Raw genomic sequence first — 22220 nt, forward strand, 5'->3', positions numbered from 1 at the left:
TCCCATTAGAAAAAGGCACAACTAGAGCACTAGCCTAACATGTACAGAAAGTTTCGTGTAGCCAAGTTGAACGGTTTTCGAGTTATAGCCCGGAATAGAAAGGAAACTTTAATAATATGGTATTTTTTAATAAGTTTCCATGGTAACAGAAAAAGTATCGAAAATGAAAGGTTCCCATTAGCAAAAGGCACAACTAGAGCACTAGCCTAACATGTACAGAAAGTTTCGTGTAGCCAAGTTGAACGGTTTAGGAGTTATAGCCCGGAAACGATACTCGGACGGACGGACGGACGCACGCACGGACGGACGGACGGACAGAGCCCAAATCAATATCCCCCGCAAACGCGTTTCGCGGGGGATAAAAATAAATTTTTGTATACTCGTTAACTTCTCATTTTTGAAAATGATTATTGCAGCAAAAACTACTAAAAAGAAATTACGAAAACTTAATTAGAAACTTTAAAAGAACTGGAATAAACTGAGAAAAGCATCCATAAATTTGATATACAAACCATACTTAGTCCTTTGATATGAACTTATGTAGGACTTTAAAACAAAAGATCCAAGAAAGATCTTGACAACCACCATAAAGTGATTTATGTCAGCTTCTCTCTTCTTTCCCTTATGATCCTTTAAATTACATAGTTGATACAGAGGGAAATTGAGCTTAATGTCTACATATCACAGATAGCTACCTGTGAACTTTGTTGTATCCTAGACCCATAACTGCAATTATGCATAACCTAACTAGGCTACAATATAAGCTTACTTATACCATTTGAAAAAGATCTCTTCAGTACTTATTGAACAAGGGTCAAATGGGTAAGATCAATCGCTCATCTGCTATCTGAGACATTAGAGTCAATATGAATTTCTATGACCCAAGTAATATCAGGTCTCTAGACTTCCTGGTTCTTAACAAGATGTTGTTTTGTTTAAAGATTTTAACATTTTCAACCCCTTTGATGTTGAATGAAGGTCAAGGTTATATATTTGAACAAACACTGCAACCCTTCATACCAACATGTCAAGTCTTTAGGTCTCTTAATCTTTTTAACGATTTTAGCTTATTTGACCTGTATGACCTCGAATGAAGGCCAAGGCCATTCATTTGAATAAACATTGATGCCCTTTATCTTTTGCATACTATATTCAAAATATCAGGACTCTGAGTCTCCTACTTTTGGAGAAGTTGTTTAAAGGAAAAAGTTGTTTCTGGACGGAGGGATGACGCACCACAACATAAGCTCATGCAGTTGGCCTTCAGCAGTTGAGTTAAAATAGTGATGATTAGAATTTACGATCAGACGAACAAAAGGACCATGATTGAGAGACAGTTTGAATAGGCGATCATCTGATGCTGGTAAGCTTAAAATTAAGTCTATGCTTGGGTGAAGGGAAATTAATTTTATATTAAGCATGATGATTCAGATATAGTGACACAGGCCTTCTGAGCATCTTGTTTGTGTTCACTTTAATATCTAAGATGTTGTTTGACTGAACAAGAGGCCCAAGAGGCCTTGACGGTCACCTGAGTGCTGATACAGAAAGAGCATTGCAAAGTTGGTTCAAATCTGTAAAAAGTATTTACGAATTAGAATGAACTTTAAAGTTGAACCTTCATATCAAAATTTTCATTTTTTGTTTCTAATTTTGATAGTTAGTGTATTATGTTACCGAACCTTATGCTTAAAATTCCAATTTGCTTTGCAAAAGTTAAACAACAAAACCAAACTAGAAGTCAGTCAATGTCAGTGATTTTATAAATTTCACTTTTTAATCTATGAAGATTATTTGGTTCCATCAAACCTGTGAATTCAGAAGCAGATTTTTGAAATTTTAGCCATTTTGACCCATTTTGGCCCCGCCCCTCTGGTCCCTGGGGGTCAGCCAGGACCAATATGGATATGGTGTTAAAATGCTATTTCAGGCTAATAATTCTAACCCAGTTTGACTCATTTCCTATTAAAACTAAGCAAATAATGTTCACAAATGTGTTTTTCCTATATAAACTATTATAGTAAATTTGACTCCCTCCCCAAGGGAAAATCTGAGATCCCAGGGCCATGAAATTCACTCCTTTTGTAAAGGGCCTTAAGACCTTTCATTCTATGAAGAGTATTTGGTTCCATCAAATTTGTGAATTCAGAAGAAAATGTTTTGAAAAGTTAGCCAATTTGACCCCTTTTGGCCCCTTCCCTCTGGCCCCTGGGGGTCGGCCAGGACCAATATGGAAAATGGAAAATTTGTTAATAGGATTCAATTGCCATCACATAGGGATGATTCTGACAACATTTCAAATGATTTGACTAATTTCCTATTGTAAATGACCAAATAATGCTCCAAAATGTGTTTTCACTATATAAACTATAGTAAGCTTAACCCCCCCCCCAGGAAGAAACCGGAGACCCCAAGGTCATATAATTCACAATTTTTGTAGAGGGCCTTGAGACCTTTCTATCTATGAAGAGTATTTGATTCTACCACATCTGTGAGTGGAGAAGAAGATTTTTGAAATTTTAGTCAATTTTACCCCTTTTGGCCCCTCCCACAGCCCCCTGGGGGGTGGGGGTCATATATTTCACAATTTTGATTGGCCTTATGCCTTCGAAGGTTTCTGCAAAGTTTCATAGAAATTGCTTCAGCTATTTTTGAGAAGAAGTCGAAAATGTAAATTGTTTACAAACACACGATGGACGACGCACGACGACGGACAAAAGGCGATTAGAATAGGTCACTTGAGACTTCTTCTCAGGCGACCTAAAAAATTTGATTATGATACAATAAAAAGTATTTCCAATTAATGATTAACTGTGAAAAGTACATAGACAAGAGGCCCAAAGGGCCTTAACAGTCATCTGACTACTTTGGCAATAGTAAAATTAATTATATATAAGGTGTCACTTTGTCAAAACCATGTCAGGATCATTTTCAATTTCTTTCAACAAATTTTATTTCAAACAAGAGGCCCAAGGGCCTTAACATATAGAAAATTAATTAGATATAGTGTCATGGTAGCCATCTTCGATTTGGGATCAACCAGAGATGTAACAATACTTTGTCGGGACCATGTCAGGATCATTTCATGCAAGTTTCAGCCAAATCGCACTGGTAGAACTTGAGAAGAAGTTCAAAATGTGTTTTCAAGATGGCGGCTGTGGTGGCCACCTTGGATTTGGGATCGACCTGAAAAATCACAACACTTTGTTGGGATCATGTCAGGATCATTTCATGCAAGTTTCAGCTAAATCGCACTTGTAGAAGTTGAGAAGAAGTTCAAAATGTGTTTTCAAGATGGCGGCCGCCATCTTGGATTTCCGATTGGCCCGAAATATAACAACACTTTGTCTGCGCTGAGCACCTTGTCAGGATCATTTCATGTAAATTTCAGCCAAATCGCATTGGTAGAACTTGAGAAGTAGTTCAAAATCTGTTTTCAAGATGGCGGTTGTGGCTGCCATCTTGGATTTCAGATCGACCAGAAAAATAACAACACTTTGTCGGGACCATGTCAGGATCATTTCATGCAAGTTTCAGCCAAATTGCACCGACAGAACTTGAGAAGAAGATCAAAATGTGTTTTCAAGATGGTGGCTGTGGTGGCCATCTTGGATTTGGGATCGACCCGAAAAATAACAACACTTTGTAGGGACCATGTCAGGATCATTTCATGCAAGTTTCAGCCAAATCGCATTGGCAGAACTTGAGAAGAAGTTCAAAATGTGTTTTCAAGATGGCGGCTGTGGTGGCCATCTTGGATTTCAGATAGACCCGAAAAATAACAACACTTTGTCCGGATCATGTCAGGATAATTTCATGCAAGTTTCAGCCAAATCGCATTGGCAGAACTTGAGAAGAAGTTCAAAATGTGTTTTCAAGATGGCGGCTGTGGTGGCCATCTTGGATTTCAGATAGACCCGAAAAATAACAACACTTTGTCCGGATCATGTCAGGATAATTTCATGCAAGTTTCAGCCAAATCGCATTGGCAAAACTTTAGAAGTAGTTCAAAATCTGTTTTCAAGATGGCGGTTGTGGCTGCCATCTTGGATTTCAGATCGACCAGAAAAATAACAACACTTGATGGCGGCTGTGGCGGCCATCTTGGATTTCCGATTGGCCCGAAGAATAACAACACTTGGTCAGGACCATGTCAGGATTATTTCAGGTAAGTTTCAGCTAAATTGCACTGGTAGAACTTGAGAAGAAGTTCAAAATGTGAAGAGTTAACGCACGGCGCACAGCGGAAGGTGCACGTTGGATGGAGGACGATGACGGACGAAACATGACGGCTATAGGTCATCCTGACCCTTCAGGTCAGATGACCTAAAAATACTCTACCTTCAGTGGGGGCCTTGCGTAGCTATGTCTGAACCCCAGCACCTGGTAGAAGACCTGAACAGCAAGGGTACTTCCATCCACGACATGTGATCTCTGACAAACTCGGTCTACCACTGCCATCAAAGGATTACAAACATTCATGTCTATATTTGTCACTGGTTATCCTGGCTGTTAACTTGTTAATACCACACCTTGCTTCTTTGAATATGGTCTGTGTACATATTTGATATGAATATATTTATTTTGTTTCACATCCGTATATACCAAATTGTTTGAGGAACTTTTTATCTAAGAAATTGATCATTACGCCATTGCAAGTTTACCAACGACATCATCCTTTTCTTGTTTTTGAGAAAATAAAGTAATGTTTTAAGCCAATGAAAATGCCTGTTACAAGCAAAACTGAATTATAACCACATAAAACTAAAAATGTTTGTCTCCCTATGAAAAACGACTATGGATGACACTATAGACCCCCATTTCATGACAGATGTCATAAACATTTCTAGCTTGCATGGTAGAGGTCATAAACATTTCTAGCTTGCATTGTAGAGGTCATAAACATTTCTCGTATGCATGGTAGAAGTCATAAACATTTCTAGCTTGCATGGTAGAGGTCATAAACATTTCTAGCTTGCATGGTAGATGTCATAAACATTTATAGCTTGTATGGTAGAGGTCATAAACATTTCTAGCTTGCATAGTAGAGGTCATAAACATTTCTAGATTGCATAGTAGAGGTCATAAAACATTTCTAGCATGCATGGTAGAGGTCATAAAAATTTCTTGCTTGTATGGTAGAGGTCATAAACATTTCTAGCTTGTATGGTAGAGGTCATAAACATTTCTAGCTTGTATGGTAGATGTCATAAACATTTCTAGCTTGTATGGTAGAGGTCATAAAAAATTTCTTGCTTGTATGGTAGAGGTCATAAACATTTCTAGCTTGTATGGTAGAGGTCATAAACATTTCTAGCTTGTATGGTAGATGTCATAAACATTTCTAGCTTGTATGGTAGAGGTCGTAAACATTTCTTGCTTGTATGGTAGATGTCATGAAACATTTCTAGCTTGCATGGTCATAAACATTTCTAGCTTGCATGACAGAGGTCATAAACATTTCTAGCTTGCATGGTAGAGGTCATACACATTTCTAGCTTGCATGGTAGAAGTCATAAACATTTCTAGCTTGCATGGTAGAGGTCATAAACATTTCTAGCTTGTATGGTAGAGGTATTAAACATTTCTAGCTTGTATGGTAGAGGTCATAAACATTTCTAGCTTGCATGGTAGAGGTCATAAACATTTCTTGCTCGTATGGTAGAGGTCATAAACATTTCTTGCTTGTATGGTAGAGGTCATAAACATTTCTAGCTTGTATGGTAGAGGTCATAAACATTTCTTGCTCGTATGGTAGAGGTCATAAACATTTCTTGCTTGTATGGTAGAGGTCATAAACATTTCTAGCTTGCATGGTAGAGGTCATAAACATTTCTTGCTCGTATGGTAGAGGTCATAAACATTTCTAGCTTGTATGGTAGAGGTATTAAACATTTCTAGCTTGTATGGTAGAGGTCATAAACATTTCTAGCTTGCATGGTAGAGGTCATAAACATTTCTTGCTCGTATGGTAGAGGTCATAAACATTTCTTGCTTGTATGGTAGAGGTCATAAACATTTCTAGCTTGTATGGTAGAGGTCATAAACATTTCTAGCTTGCATGGCGGAGGTCATAAACATTTTTTGCTTGTATGGTAGAGGTCATGAACATTTCTAGCTTGCATGGTAGAAGTCATAAACATTTCTAGCTTGCATGGTAGAGGTCATAAACATACTAGCTTGTATGGTAGAGGTCATGAAACATTTCTGGCTTGTATAGTAGAGGTCATAAACATCTCTAGCTTGCATGGTAGAGGTCATAAACATTTCTAGCATGTATGGTAGAGGTCATGAAACATTTCTAGCTTGATGGTCATAAACATTTCTAGCTTGCATGACAGAGGTCATAAACATTTCTAGCTTGCATGGTAGAGGTCATAAACATTTTTAGCTTGCATGGCAGAGGTCATAAACATTTCTAGCTTGCATGGCAGAGGTCAGAAACATTTCTAGCTTGTATGGTAGAGGTCAGAAACATTTCTTGCTTGTATGGTAGAGGTCATAAACATTTCTAGCTTGCATGGTAGAGGTCATAAACATTTCTAGCACGCATGGCAGAAGTCATAAACATTTCTAGCTTGCATGGCGGAGGTCATAAACATTTCTAGCTTGTATGGTAGAGGTCATAAACATTTCTTGCTTGTATGGTAGAGGTCATAAACATTTCTTGCTTGTATGGTAGAGGTCATAAACATTTCTAGCTTGCATGGTAGAGGTATTAAACATTTCTAGCTTGTATGGTAGAGGTCAAAAACATTTCTAGCTTGCAAGGTAGAGGTCATAAACATTTCTTGCTCGTATGGTAGAGGCCATAAACATTTCTTGCTTGTATGGTAGAGGTCATAAACATTTCTAGCTTGCAAGGTAGAGGTCATAAACATTTTTCGCTTGTATGGTAGAGGTCATGAACATTTCTAGCTTGCATGGTAGAAGTTATAAACATTTCTAGCTTGCATGGTAGAGGTCATAAACATACTAGCTTGTATGGTAGAGGTCATGAAAACATTTCTGGCTTGTATGGTAGAGGTCATAAACATCTCTAGCTTGCATGGTAGAGGTCATAAACATTTCTAGCTTGTATGGTAGAGGTCATGAAACATTTCTAGCTTGCATGGTCATAAACATTTCTAGCTTGCATGACAGAGGTCATAAACATTTCTAGCTTGCATGGTAGAGGTCATAAACATTTTTAGCTTGCATGGCAGAGGTCATAAAAATTTCTAGCTTGCATGGCAGAGGTCAGAAACATTTCTAGCTTGCATGGTAGAGGTCATAAACATTTCTAGCTTGTATGGAAGAGGTAATAAACATTTCTAGCTTGCATGGTAGAGGTCATAAACATTTCTAGCATGCATGGCAGAAGTCATAAACATTTCTAGCTTGCATGGTAGAGGTCATAAACATTTCTAGCTTGCATGGTAGAGGTCATAAACATTTCTAGCTTGCATGGTAGAGGTCATAAACATTTCTAGCTTGCATGGTAGAGGTCATAAACATTTCTAGCTTGCATGACAGATTGCGTAAACATTTCTAGCTTATATGGTAGAGGTCATAAATATTTCTAGCTAATATAGTTCCTTGACTTATATTTCATGGTTGCCAAGTGGTTAAGATGTCTCTAAATGTTATAACAAGCCCATCACTGCCAAGGTTGTCAGTTTGAATCCTGTGTAGGGCAGTTACCAGGTATTAACTCCTGGTAGGTGGTTTTTCTCCACCTATACAAAAGGCATACCCTTGAAATCTTTTGTGAATTAACAAATGTGTTTACTTACCTGAGGAATTTTCAAATGTGATGACAAATGTCCCAGTGGATATTTCTTTGACTTCGCTGACATCACCACCCCCACTTCTACGTCTATTTTCAAAGTAACATTCCAATGTATCACAGGTTGTCTTTTCTTGTGCCCCATACACTGACACACAATGAGATATTGGAACTTGTTCAGCTTCCAGCAAACTCTCATCCAATGGGCTTTGCTGGCAGGCATGCTTCAATTTTTCAAAATCTAAAAATATAAAAAAAAAATCATATGTAGAGTTTGAAAATGACATATTTATTAGCTGCTGTTATTGGGGGTAGGGGCAACTGAATTTGCCAATGGATATACATTATCCTTTCCTCGATTCAAGGACTAGATTTTGTTTAAGTAATAATTGACCTTTTTCAAAATCCTTTGTAAGTTGACCTGATTAATTACCACAGCAACCAAAACATTTAAAAACAAAACAACCTTCCTACACATGATCACATGGTCCCTTCATTCATTCCTGTGTATTTATATCAAAGTTGATTAAGGGACTAAAGAAGATTAGTTAAGACATACAGACAGAAAGACATACTGAGTGTGTAACAGGGTGTTTCCGTATAGTCATCCATCTTTCCTTTACCAAATTTTTTCCATATCATCAAGAATAAATCTCTAATTCCTATAATTTTAATAAATTTACTTGCTTAAGATAATTCTGATAACATAAACATATAACATTTTAAATGTTGAAATTTATCTTAAGTCACAATAAAAGATAAATTTGTGGAACATATCAAATGCTATTAAGTACACAAACTGTTTTGATGTTTTGCTAGAAACTTTCTTCTATTTAAATCACTTTAGCAAATTATACTACCTGGGCAGCCATTAAATGAAACCAAGACTGTGCCATCTTCTTTTCCATATAAAAACTCGCTGGGTGTCTCCTGAACCTTTGACCTCAGAAAACTCTCAAGTGAATTTTGTGTTGTGGTTGTATTCATGTTCCTGAAGAAGATCTTCTCCTCGTAAAATTTAGAAGGCGCTGATTCTGACTCCTGGACCAGTTGCACAGTCAAAGGGCATTTGTCCAGTACATGTTGTCTGTCCAGAACCAGTTTGACAACTGAAAAAAAAAAAAAAGCAAATCATGAGTAAATTCATACTAATGTAACAATAAGAGCTGTTTTAGAACAGCAAAGCTCGCCTCTATAGGTTTGTTCATTTAATTAAGGTTATTTGTAACTCACCAAAATTATAAAATAGAGCAAAATACATAACATAACTTTCCAGCCCATTGAGCCTTTTGAAATTCTCAAAATCCAGCATTTTCCTCCATTTAAATGATTGTCTATATGCATAGTAGAAATCAATGTCAGTTGTGACTGATAACAGTATTATAACACTTGCACCAAAATCTTAACCTGGGATTTCCAACACCGATGTCAAAGTGATTCTATAAGCCCCCATCTCTTCAAAGGCAAGCTAAAAAGCAGTAGCTATTGTATATCTCTTTATCTTGAATCTAAAGAAATTTTTGACTTAAGTGGTAAATTTGCTCATGAGAATAATACTACACTTTATTTGCTTTGCATATGTCAGCATTAATAATAATGTTAACTGTAGATGATTTTATTGTGATAGAAACAGATCAATCAGGGTAATTGGATATGGAATTTATTTCACTCTGGTAAGTTATTCTTCAAAAGTCAAAACCGCCACTAACTAGTGTCTTTTGTAACTTTTAAAAACTAAGTCACTTGTGTGAAATAAGTTCCATAACCAACACCCCCTCATTGTGTAACCTATATTTATTTTGCATGTGCTTTTCACTAGACTAAACACCAAGGTCATTTTGTTGAAATTTTTACCTTCAGCAGTTTCATAAGTAATGAAGATAACTCCATCTTTCTCTCGTTTTGATGCATTGAATTTTTCAATGTCGACAGGTTGACCTGCTGCTCTCCTGCTCTCAAAGTAGAGTTCTACTGTATCATCTGAAGTATGCTGACTCATCCCTCGTACTTCTATGGTACAGGAATTTTTCTGAATCCCAGCAGGGTTATCTCTCTCTATCAAAAGGAACATTTTGATTCTTTACATCTTAACTCAACTGGAGTATCTGCATGGTAGATCTTTTTCTCTAACATGTACTTTTCAGTGATCTTTCAAGCAAGTCATTTTTTTCCCCAATACTTTGTTATTATTTTCTGCTTTGATGAGATGCAATTTCATAAATTTTGTAAGGGGGATTCTGAACAGGGGTCAATATCAATGTTGATTCAGAGGTCCGATACTACCAAAATATAGGAAGAACCACTAAAATGGTCATGGCTAGGGGTCCTGTGGACTACCAACCACCAATAGGTCCTAATTCTATCTATCAGATCAACAAGATGTAGACACATTTTTGGCCTGAGATGTAAAATCAAGAACAGTTGACACAATCACTTTAAAATAGAGGATATTATTATTGAAATATTTGTCTTTCATACTTTATACCGATACTTCACCAAAACAAAACAAATCATGCTGGCCAAAAAATAAAATATTATTGAGAATCAACACCTGCAAAAGGTCAATTAACTAAGCTAAGTGCTGAAAACTAGTGATTGTGACCATGAATTTTTTTCAAAACATGTACCTTCTTCTTTGACAATACATACCTCTTCTTTGACAATACATTTACCTTCTTCTTTGACAAGACATTTACCTTCTTCTTTGACAATACATTAACCTCTTCTTTGACAATACATTTACCTTGTTCTTTGACAAGACATTTACCTTCTTCTTTGAAAATACATTTACCTCTTCTTTGACAATACATTTACCTTCTTCTTTGACAATACATTTACCTCTTCTTTGACAAGACATTTACCTTCTTCTTTGACAATACATTTACCTCTTCTTTGACAATACATTTACCTTCTTCTTTGACAATACATTTACCTCTTCTTTGACAATACATTTACCTTCTTCTTTGACAATACATTTACCTTCTTCTTTGACAATACATTTACCTTCTTCTTTGACAATACATTTACCTTCTTCTTTGACAATACATTTACCTTCTTCTTTGACAATACATTTACCTTCTTCTTTGACAATACATTTACCTTCTTCTTTGACAATACATTTACCTCTTCTTTGACAAAGACATTTACCTTGTTCTTTGACAAGACATTTACCTTCTTCTTTGACAATATATTTACCTTGTTCTTTGACAAGACATTTACCTTCTTCTTTGACAATACTTTTATCTTGTTCTTTGACAATACATTTACCTTCTTCTTTGACAAGACATTTACCTTGTTCTTTGACAAGACATTTACCTTGTTCTTTGACAATACATTAACCTTGTTCTTTGACAAGACATTTACCTTGTTCTTTGACAAGACATTTACCTTGTTCTTTGACAATACATTTACCTTGTTCTTTGACAAGACAATTATCTTGTTCTTTGACAAGACATTTACCTTCTTCTTTGACAAGACATTTACCTTGTTCTTTGACAATACATTTACCTCTTCTTTGACAAGACATTTACCTTCTTCTTTGACATTACATTTACCTTGTTCTTTGACAAGACATTGACAAAACATTTACCTTCTTCTTTGACAAGACATTTACCTTTTTCTTTTACAATACATTTACCTTCTTCTTTGACAAGACATTTACCTTGTTCTTTGACAAGACATTTACCTTGTTCTTTGACAAGACATTTACCTTGTTCTTTGACAATACATTTACCTTGTTCTTTGACAATACATTTACCTTCTTCTTTGACAATACATTTACCTTCTTCTTTGACAAGACATTTACCTTGTTCTTTGACAATACATTTACCTTCTTCTTTGACAATACATTTACCTTCTTCTTTGACGATATATTTACCTTCTTTTGTGACAAAACATTAACCTTTTTCTATAACAATACATTTACCTTCTTCTTTGACAAGACATGTACCTTGTTCTTTGACAATACATTTATCTCTTCTTTGACAATACATTTACCTTTACTGCCTGAGTTTCCAGCTGAATGTGGATCCTCCATTGTCTGTAAATGCTGTATAATCTTTTGCATGGTGTTTGACATGGCTGCCACATTAACAGCATCATTGGTTTCTTCCACTAAAACATGCTTCATTTCTTCAGCAGAAAGCCCAAATCCTGAGCTTGAAACCTCTAAAACAAATGGAAAGTCCTTTACTGAAAAGGATTGTTCTTTGAAGTTCTCCCTTATTTTGAGTTCAAAAAGCTTTGCAGATGAAGATTTTACTGACCAAACCTGAACATCTCTGGCCTCATTCACTTGCCACACACAAATAATGCCTTCCTTCAGCAGTAAAGTGTCAATCAGAGATTTTATTTCTGGAACTGAAAGCAGCTTTTGCAGCATTGCTGATACTGGGAAGTTGAGTGTTTTAATCTCCCCAATTAACTTTTCCATCTCTTGCTGACATATTGTGATGTTTTCCTCTGTTCCGGTCCAGGATAATTTGGTATTGCAATCTTCTAGAACGGCACCAACATCGGGATACTGACCTTTAAGTCGATCAATGATCCCAAATGTTTTTAACAGGTGTCCTTGCAATGTTGACCTAAAACCTGTTTTCATGGTAATGATGTACAGCTTTGCCTTTGCCTTCATATATAACTGTTTAACCGTTTCGGTTTCGCCAGTTATAACAAGACAATTTGAATCTTTGTTGTAGAGAAGGTGAGCCCGATTTTGTACACCAGCAACTAATGGCAAAAGACAAGCCAGTGATTTCTGTAGTGGATCGTTGTTGTCATGGTTTCTGTTGCTATGGACCTTGTCACTATGCTCTCTGTTGTCATGGTCAGAACCCTGGTTGCTAGCTTCATTTCCACTGTTACTATGTGTGGTACTGCTCAGGGGTGAAAGGTCGAAATTCACTTGACATAAATTTGGAAGAACTTTGGTTATAAATTTCCTCAATTTATCTCGACATTCCTCAATGGCGGTCTCATTTTTCACCAAGAGCTTAGCTACTAGTTTTCCATCTTTTTCCTCAAGAATGAATTTCCAGCCCTGCTCCCCAGCAATCTTTGCCAGTTCATGCTTACACAAGAAGTGTAGAACATGGCAATTGCCTTTGGGACAAAAACTCATCTTTTCTTTTTCTTCATCTTCTGGTTTCTCTATTTTTATTTTTATCACTGAACATGTTTTTTCTACAGAAAAACCTTTAGAATCTGTAATCAGAAGAAACCATTTCATAAACTAGTAAATATATCTTGAATGAATATCATTTTCATATTTCTATCGATGAAAAATTGAATACAATGTCACATTCAAAACAGCTACATTAAGAGCCTGATTTCATCCTGATGGACATTTCAGCATCATACATGATATGCTGGTTAGCATATCAAAACAGAGTCTTTACGAAAAAAATTAATTGCACTGTGAGTCAGATTACATATGTTAATATCCTCTACCAATAACTTTACTGATCTCTCTGTGTTAACATCCTCTACCAATAACTTTACTGATCTCCCTGTGTTAACATCCCTACCAATAACTTTACTGATCTCCCTGTGTTAACATCCATACCAATAACTTTACTGATCTCCCTGTGTTAACATCCTCTACCAATAACTTTACTGATCTCCCTGTGTTAACATCCTCTACCAATAACTTTACTGATCTCCCTGTGTTAACATCCTCTACCAATAACTTTACTGATCTCCCTGTGTTAACATCACTACCAATAACTTTACTGATCTCTCTGTGTTAACATCCTCTACCAATAACTGTACTGATCTCCCTGTGTTAACATCCTCTACCAATAACTTTACTGGCCTCTCTGTGTTAACATCCTCTACCAATAACTTTACTGATCTCCCTGTGTTAACATCCCTACCAATAACTTTACTGATCTCCCTGTGTTAACATCCCCACCTATAACTTTACTGATCTCTCTGTGTTAACATCCTCTACCAATAACTTTACTGATCTCCCTGTGTTAACATCCTCTACCAATAACTTTACTGATCTCCCTGTGTTAACATCCTCTACCAATAACTTTACTAATCTCCCTGTGTTAACATACCTACCAATAACTTTACTGATCTCCCTGTGTTAACATCCTCTACCAATAACTTTACTGATCTCCCAGTGTTAACATCCTCTACTAATAACTTTACTGATCTCCCTGTGTTAACATCCTCTACCAATAACTTTACTGATCTCCCTGTGTTAACATCACTACCAATAACTTTACTGATCACCCTGTGTTAACATCCTCTACCAATAACTTTACTGATCTCCCTGTGTTAACATCCTCTACCAATAACTTTACTGATCTCCCTGTGTTAACATCCTCTACCAATAACTTTACTGATCTCCCTGTGTTAACATCCCTACCAATAACTTTACTGATCTCTCTGTGTTAACATCCTCTACCAATAACTTTACTGGCCTCTCTGTGTTAACATCCTCTACCAATAACTTTACTGATCTCTCTGTGTTAACATCCCTACCAATAACTTTACTGATCTCCCTGTGTTAACATCCCTACCTATAACTTTACTGATCTCCCTGTGTTAACATCCTCTACCAATAACTTTACTGATCTCCCTGTGTTAACATCCTCTACCAACAATTTTACTGATCTCTCTGTGTTAACATCCTCTACCAATAACTTTACTGATCTCCCTGTGTTAACATCCTCTACCAATAACTTTACTGATCTCCCTGTGTTAACATCCTCTACCAATAACTGTACTGATCTCCCTGTGTTAACATCCTCTACCAACAACTTTACTGATCTCCCTGTGTTAACATCCTCTACCAATAACTTTACTGATCTCCCTGTGTTAACATCCTCTACCAATAACTGTACTAATCTCACTGTGTTAACATCCCTACCAATAACTTTACTGATCTCCCTGTGTTAACATCCTCTACCAATAACTTTACTGATCTCCCTGTGTTAACATCCACTACCAACAACTTTACTGATCTCTCTGTGTTAACATCCTCTACCAATAACTTTACTGATCTCCCTGTGTTAACATCCTTTACCAATAACTTTACTGATCTCCCTGTGTTAACATCCCTCACCAATAACTTTACTGATCTCCCTGTGTTAACATCCTCTACCAATAACTTTACTGATCTCCCTGTGTTAACATCCTCTACCAACAACTTTACTGATCTCTCTGTGTTAACATCCTCTACCAATAACTTTACTGATCTCCCTGTGTTAACATCCTCTACCAATAACTTTACTGATCTCCCTGTGTTAACATCCTCTACCAATAACTGTACTGATCTCCCTGTGTTAACATCCTCTACCAACAACTTCACTGATCTCCCTGTGTTAACATCCTCTACCAATAACTTTACTGATCTCCCTGTGTTAACATCCTCTACCAATAACTGTATTAATCTCACTGTGTTAACATCCCTACCAATAACTTTACTGATCTCCCTGTGTTAACATCCTCTACCAATAAACTTTACTGATCTCCCTGTGTTAACATCCTCTACCAACAACTTTACTGATCTCTCTGTGTTAACATCCTCTACCAACAACTTTACTGATCTCCCTGTGTTAACATCCTCTACCAATAACTTTACTGATCTCCCTGTGTTAACATCCTCTACCAATAACTTTACTGATCTCCCTGTGTTAACATCCTCTACCAATAACTTTACTGATCTCTCTGTGTTAACATCCCTACCAATAACTTTACTGATCTCCCTGTGTTAACATCCTCTACCGATAACTTTACTGATCTCTCTGTGTTAACATCCCTACCAATAACTTTACTGATCTCCCTGTGTTAACATCCTCTACCAATAACTTTACTGGCCTCTCTGTGTTAACATCCTCTACCAATAACTTTACTGATCTCCCTGTGTTAACATCCTCTACCAATAACTTTACTGATCTCCCTGTGTTAACATCCTCTACCAATAACTTTACTGATCTCCCTGTGTTAACATCACTACCAATAACTTTACTGATCTCCCTGGGTTAACATCCCTACCAATAACTTTACTGATCTCCCTGTGTTAACATCCTCTACCAATAACTTTACTGATCTCCCTGTGTTAACATCCCTACCAATAACTTTACTGATCTCTCTGTGTTAACATCCTCTACCAATAACTTTACTGATCTCTCTGTGTTAACATCCCTACCAATAACTTTACTGATCTCCCTGTGTTAACATCCTCTACCAATAACTTTACTGATCTCCCTGTGTTAACATCCTCTACCAATAACTGTACTGATCTCCCTGTGTTAACATCCTCTACCAATAACTTTACTGATCTCTCTGTGTTAACATCCCTACCAATAACTTTACTGATCTCCCTGTGTTAATATCCTCTACCAATAACTTTACTGATCTCTCTGTGTTAACATCCTCTACCAATAACTTTACTGATCTCTCTGTGTTAACATCCTCTACCAATAACTGTACTGATCTCCCTGTGTTAACATCCTCTACCAACAACTTTACTGATCTCCCTGTGTTAATATCCTCTACCAATAACTTTACTGATCTCCCTGTGTTAACATCCTCTACCAATAACTTTACTGATCTCCCTGTGTTAACATTCTCTACCAATAACTGTACTGATCTCCCTGTGTTAACATACCTACCAATAACTGTACTGATCTCCCTGTGTTAACATACCTACCAATAACTGTACTGATCTCCCTGTCTTAACATCCTTTACCAATACCTTTTATGATCACCCTTTTTTTCATTTCCCTTTTTTATAATTAAAAGCTGCCACACATACAATTCATACTTATGTATATCAACATTTAAGCTAGGGGTTTATAATATAGATACCTTGGTGTTGTAGAGATCTAGATGTCATTGTCTGTTCAGACTGAAGCTCATACTCAAACTAGTCGTGTGCTTAAGATGGCAGAGGATTTCATAGATGCAGTCATATCTAATGCTTCATATCTTCACTGAAAAAAAAGAAGTAACATTTTATTTGTATTAAAGAGAATGAAGCAGGGTCACTTTATGTCATGCATTGTAATTTTCACTGTACTTATAGATACTACACTGCTGATGAATAGTATTTTTTCTCTATCAAAAACAGGAGCAGACGATTTCGTATTTTTTTCAGTTAAAAAAGTTACTTACTTTTACACCATTACCACCATTGAAAAGGTTTGAGCTTCTAATGTTGCTTCAATTTAGAAATAATAAAAAATGAATTGCATCCTGAAAAAATTCTAGTGGCACTTTATCCTTCATGGAATGAAGTAATGATTGTGCATGCACCAAAGGCAAAATGAATCATTTTTTATGCTTATTTGTGTTAATTAGACATATATATACACAATTAAATAGCAATCATTGTTCTAATGATGAATATCATCTATGCTCTGTAGGCCATGGAGCATTTTTAAGCATTTTTCTCAATATCTATTGGGTTTATGAACTCATTGACATAAATGTTCTTCGTGTAAGATGTCAAACTACTCGTCATACAATCTTTCAGTCTACATAATAATGTATGCAAAAATAACCTCAAATTTTTAACCAATAGAAATGAATATATTTTTTTACTTATGAAATTAAATTATTAAACATGCGTTCCATTTGCGGATTAGTACCAGTTGTACTAAATTGATACGGCACCGCCAAATGGAACGCGTTTGGATTTTTCCATGATTGTGGCACTCATATGAAAGATGCGCTTTGAATATATAAAAGCAAAGTATTTTCGGTGTGGACTATAAAATGGATATAAAAGTAATACCAAAATATTGTCGGCATACATTGAAAAAAATAGTCCATGTTATTTCATTGGATATAAATACTCTCTGTCTTGTTTTCAACTATAAGACAACATTCCAATGACAAACGAAAATTTCTGGGTCTGCCATCTTGAAAATTCAAGTGGTACGCTTGTACCGGTACAGTTGTGCTGGTATAGGCACGTTCCATTTTAGATACAGCATATTCGTATCAATACAAATGTAAATCTGCAAATGGAAAACACAGCAAGTTATACCTTTTTTTTTTTTTTTTTTTTTTTAAATCCACTTTAATACTCATCAGTTTAATTTGATATTGACTTCCTTATTTTCATAATCGACACTATATATAATGCAGTAAAGAATTAACTGAGTCAGGAAATTTAGGATTGGGTTTAGGATTAGGGGACCAGGGGCTCTTTCGCCTGTTACCAATTATTGAGCCATTGCATTGGGTGCATTAGGAAGTGACCGAGAATACTATGGTCAGTGTCTTAAAGTATCAGCCAAAAATATTTTAGAGATATTCTGATCATGTATACTTTTTATCCTGCAACATTCTTTGAAAAACAAGAATCCCATGGGCCTTAACGGTCATCTGACTATTAGTCCAATACAACATATTCGTTTAAAGATTTTAGCCTATTTGACTCCTGTGATCTTGATTGAAGATCAAGGTTATTCATTTGAACAAACTTGGTAGCTCTTCATCCCAGCATGTCACAGGCCCAATATCAGGTCTCTAGGCCTCTTAATTATTCACAAGAAGTTATTCAAAGATTTTTGCCATTTTTACCCCTGTGACCTTGAATGAGGTTTAAGGTCCTTCATTTGAACAAACTTGGTAGCCCTTCATCCCAGCATGTCACAGGCCCAGTATCAGGTCTCTAGGCATCTTTATTATGCACAAGAAGTTATTTAAGGATTTTAGCCTATTTGACCCCCGTTACCTTGAATGGAGGTCAAGGTCATTTATTTGAACAAACTCGATAGCCCTTCATCTAAGCATATCAATGGCCCAATATCAGGTCTCTAGGCCTCTTAATTATAGAATTTAAAGAATTTTAGCCTAGTTGATCCCTGTGACCTTGAATGAAGGTCAAGGTCATTCATTTGAACAAACTTGGTAGTCCTTCATCCCAGCATGCTACATGCCCAATATCAGAAATTAGGCGTTCAGGTTTTTGAGAAGAAGTCATTTAAAGATTTTAGCCAATTTGACCCCTGTGACCTTGATTGAAGATCAAGGTTATTCATTTTGACAAACTTGAGAGCCCTTCATTTAAGCATGTCACACCCCAATATCAGGTCTCTTAATTATTCACAAGAAATTATTGTAAGATTTTAGCCATTTTTACCCCTGTGACCTTGAATGAGGTTTATGGTCCTTCATTCGAACAAACTTGGTAGTCCTTCATCCCAGCATGTCACAGGCCCAATATGAATTTCCTTTGCCTTTCGGTTCTTGAGAAGAAGTCATTAAAAGACTTTAGCCTAATCAACCCATGTGACCTTGAATGAAGGTCAAGGTCCTTCATTTGAACTAACTTGATAGCCCTTCATCCCAGCATGCTGCAGGCCCAATATGAGTATCCTGGGCCTTTTGATTCTTGAGAAGAAGTCATTTAAAGATCTTAGCATATTTTACCCCTGTGACCTTGAATGAAGGTCAAGGTCCTTCATTTGAACAATCTTGGTAGCCCTTCATCCCAGTATGCTGCAGGCCAGATATTAGTACCCTAGGCCTTCTGGTTCTAGATACGAAGTCGTTTAAAGATTGAAGCCTTTTTGAAATCATGACTTTGAATATAGGTCAAGGTCATTCATTTGAACAAACTTGATAGCCCTTCATCCAAGCATGTCAATGACCCAATATCAAGTCTCTAGGCCACTTAGTTATGGACAAAAAGTTGTTTAAAGAATTTTAGCCATTTGACCTCTGTCACCTTGAATGAAAGGCAAGGTCATTCATTTCAACAAACTTGGTTAGCCTTTCATTCCCTGCATGCGTACATAACCAGATTATCAGTACCCTGGAGACCTTCTTGTTCGTTAGAGAGATCAGAGACGTTTTTTAGAGATTGATGGAGATCCATAAGTTTGAACCGCGAGACCATAGAATGAAGGATTCAAGGAGCAGTATCCTGGGACTCCCTGTGGGTCTTGAAGGTAAGATGGTTGTTTAAAAGATTATAGCCCCTTTTGACCCTTGACGACCTGGAATGAAGGTCAGAGGTCATGTCATTTGAATCAAACTGATAGCCCGCTTCATCCCAGCATGCAGTAGACAGGCCATAATAACAGTATCCTGGGCCTTTCTGTTTGATATTGAGAAGATGTATGTTTGAAATAGAAAGGTTGTACGTCAACTGGCTGTATCGGCAGCATGGACGCACGAAGGACAGGACGGATGCGTATCAATGATGACAACAGCGTTATCTGTCGATGTCCTAAAAAAAGGCACATACATTTTAGCTGAAAAAGAGAAGTCGATGATAGAGTGCTGGCGTTTGAATGGCTGGTCGTTTAAAGAGAGTTATGAAGTACTAGACTTCAGTAAGAAGGTGACCGATCGAAAGAAGAACTTAGTACGATGAAGCTAACACCACAATGCTCATGAAGGTTGCAGGGATAAAATAAGAGTCGCTATACCTCATTTTAATATAATTTAAACGAGTTATTTGAGGTTTTTGCAAGCTTAGCTAGGCCCATATTAAATTAATTGTTTTGCAGCGGAACATAACGAAAATTATTTAGCCCAAAGCGAATGTAGACGTCAACTATATTTGTTCGACGAAAAGATAGCGGCTAATCTTTGTAAAAAAGCGGGTTTGTTGCACTAACCAACAATGTAGGATAATGAACAGATGGAGAACGAAATTTGAATTTTATTTTATTGTGAATTAATTACAGGTGTACGTACTGTCTGTACCATAGTATGCCGAGTCTCAAAACAGTACGAGCGTGAAGGGTGAACGCCTACTTTCGTTTTCACTATATTAAACAGTCATTATTTTAACACCATCAGAAAGAATGAGTCTTATATTAGTTTTAGGCGGGCCATGTACAATATATATTTAATTTACTGTGACATTATGTTTTTCTTAAAAAACGTGGAAAAAATCTCACTGGTAAAATTGACCAATAGAATCGTTTGTCTTATTTTCCATATCTATACGGGGGTGATAACATTCGAGCTTGCTGTTGAAACATCTATGGATTGTCATTTCAAATCTTGAATTAGCGAAACCAATTTATGATATCCAGAATATTCAGCAGTTTTTAAAAAGGAGTAGTTTTTTTGTTTAAACGATGTATATTCACAAATATTAACTATGTTGTCAGACTGGGTTGAAAGTATCACTGTATGTATCCTATGATTTGATTGGACAGAAGGAAACATTGGTATTTCTACTTTCGTTTCTTCGAAACTGGCGTCCATGTCTGAAGAATGGCAAATGAAAATGTGACGTTTTTTTGAAACATATCAACGATCAATGGTGAGTTGTTGTATAAGCGGGAGATTGTTATTTCCAAATCTTCGTCAGTCATTTTATTTTGGTGCATGTTAGTGAAATGTTTCGACAGCTTATATACAGGAAATATATCAACGAGATGCGCTTTTAAACCGAAAGTAGACATATACACTAACGTGCCAAAAGTCTTTCACATTTTTATGATCTCACGTCATTTTGAAATTCTGAAAATTGCAAACATAACTCAAAAAGTATGTAACATACCTACCAGAAAAATATGTGTGCATCATACTCTAACACATGTACACACACATTAAAAAATGTAAATGTTCATGATCTTAAGTTTGACAAATTGTCAGTTCTTTAACACTTTGCATATCGTTGTCATATACATGTATATATATACAGACAATAGAAAAATGTGACATCACATCACCCTGTTGTCGTAATTACAAGACAGAAAAACATAGTCTTGTCCCCCTTTCCAGTACATGCACAATAACACACACCGGCATATTGCTCAAATGTTTGGAGAGGAGCCTAATAATGCATGACTTTCGGTCCGGAACCCTGTCCGCAATTATGGTGCGGAAAGAGTTAACCTTGTAATAATTGTGAAAACTTAAGTTAGAGTTAAGGTTGATAGAAGCTTAATAAAAAATGGATTAAATCCTGGGAAGGGAGAGGTGCACAAAAGGCTTGAATGGCAGTCAAGCATTTTTGGCGATTTGATTTGAGATAGTGCTTAAAGCAGTCGCTAGACCACATACCCAATAATTGTATCTAGGATTCTGTAAGGCCAGAGTTCCTTGCTCATGAGGCTGCGAAATGGCGAAAGGAATGTTGTTAACCCCTAAATTGAGAAGGGTACAATCTCAAGGCAGCATTAGGACCAGATGCAGCTCTCGCAAGAAAATAACGTAGAAAAGGGCAGAACCTGAGAAACACAAAAAGGGGGCCCAGGGCGGTCATGTTGAAGGGGATGGCATTTTCATTTGCTAAGCAAGGCAATGTTGGTGATTAAAAAGCCTAGGGAGGATAACCTCGATCATGTACATATATATGTATGTAAGTTCGAAATTGCATTGTTTTTGAAGTTTTTAATGAGAGAGCAGCATACCCCAACTACATTGCAGCAACTTAACGTACTGTACATGGACCAACAGGTCAAAGGCAACCTTGACAAGGAAATTGTTTGGTTAAAGGAACCCAAAATATCCTACAAGG

General features: G+C 36.6%; 2 protein-coding genes across 4 annotated transcripts in view; both read right to left on the minus strand.

Moving 5' to 3' along the window:
- Positions 1-22220, minus strand: part of LOC138319164 (uncharacterized) — a 169700-nt gene that overhangs the window by 106672 nt on the left and 40808 nt on the right. The gene's annotated exons all lie outside the window — the stretch shown is intronic.
- LOC138319146 (uncharacterized) lies at positions 4312-20566 on the minus strand. 2 transcript variants are annotated; one of them, XM_069262092.1, is made up of 7 exons: positions 20429-20566; positions 16592-16716; positions 11765-12970; positions 9623-9823; positions 8629-8877; positions 7776-8009; positions 4312-4454 (listed from the first exon to the last, which is right to left on the minus strand). In XM_069262092.1, exons 2-7 carry the CDS (start codon positions 16617-16619, stop codon positions 4327-4329), a joined length of 2046 nt encoding a protein of 681 aa, XP_069118193.1. In that variant the 5' UTR covers positions 16620-16716; positions 20429-20566; the 3' UTR covers positions 4312-4326. The 2 variants fall into 2 exon arrangements, with proteins under 2 accessions (XP_069118193.1, XP_069118200.1); XM_069262099.1 differs by lacking the exon at positions 4312-4454 and having other exon boundaries at positions 7832-7992.

This window comes from Argopecten irradians, chromosome 1 (assembly GCF_041381155.1).
Source record: "Argopecten irradians isolate NY chromosome 1, Ai_NY, whole genome shotgun sequence".
In the NCBI taxonomy this organism is placed as follows: domain Eukaryota; kingdom Metazoa; phylum Mollusca; class Bivalvia; order Pectinida; family Pectinidae; genus Argopecten; species Argopecten irradians.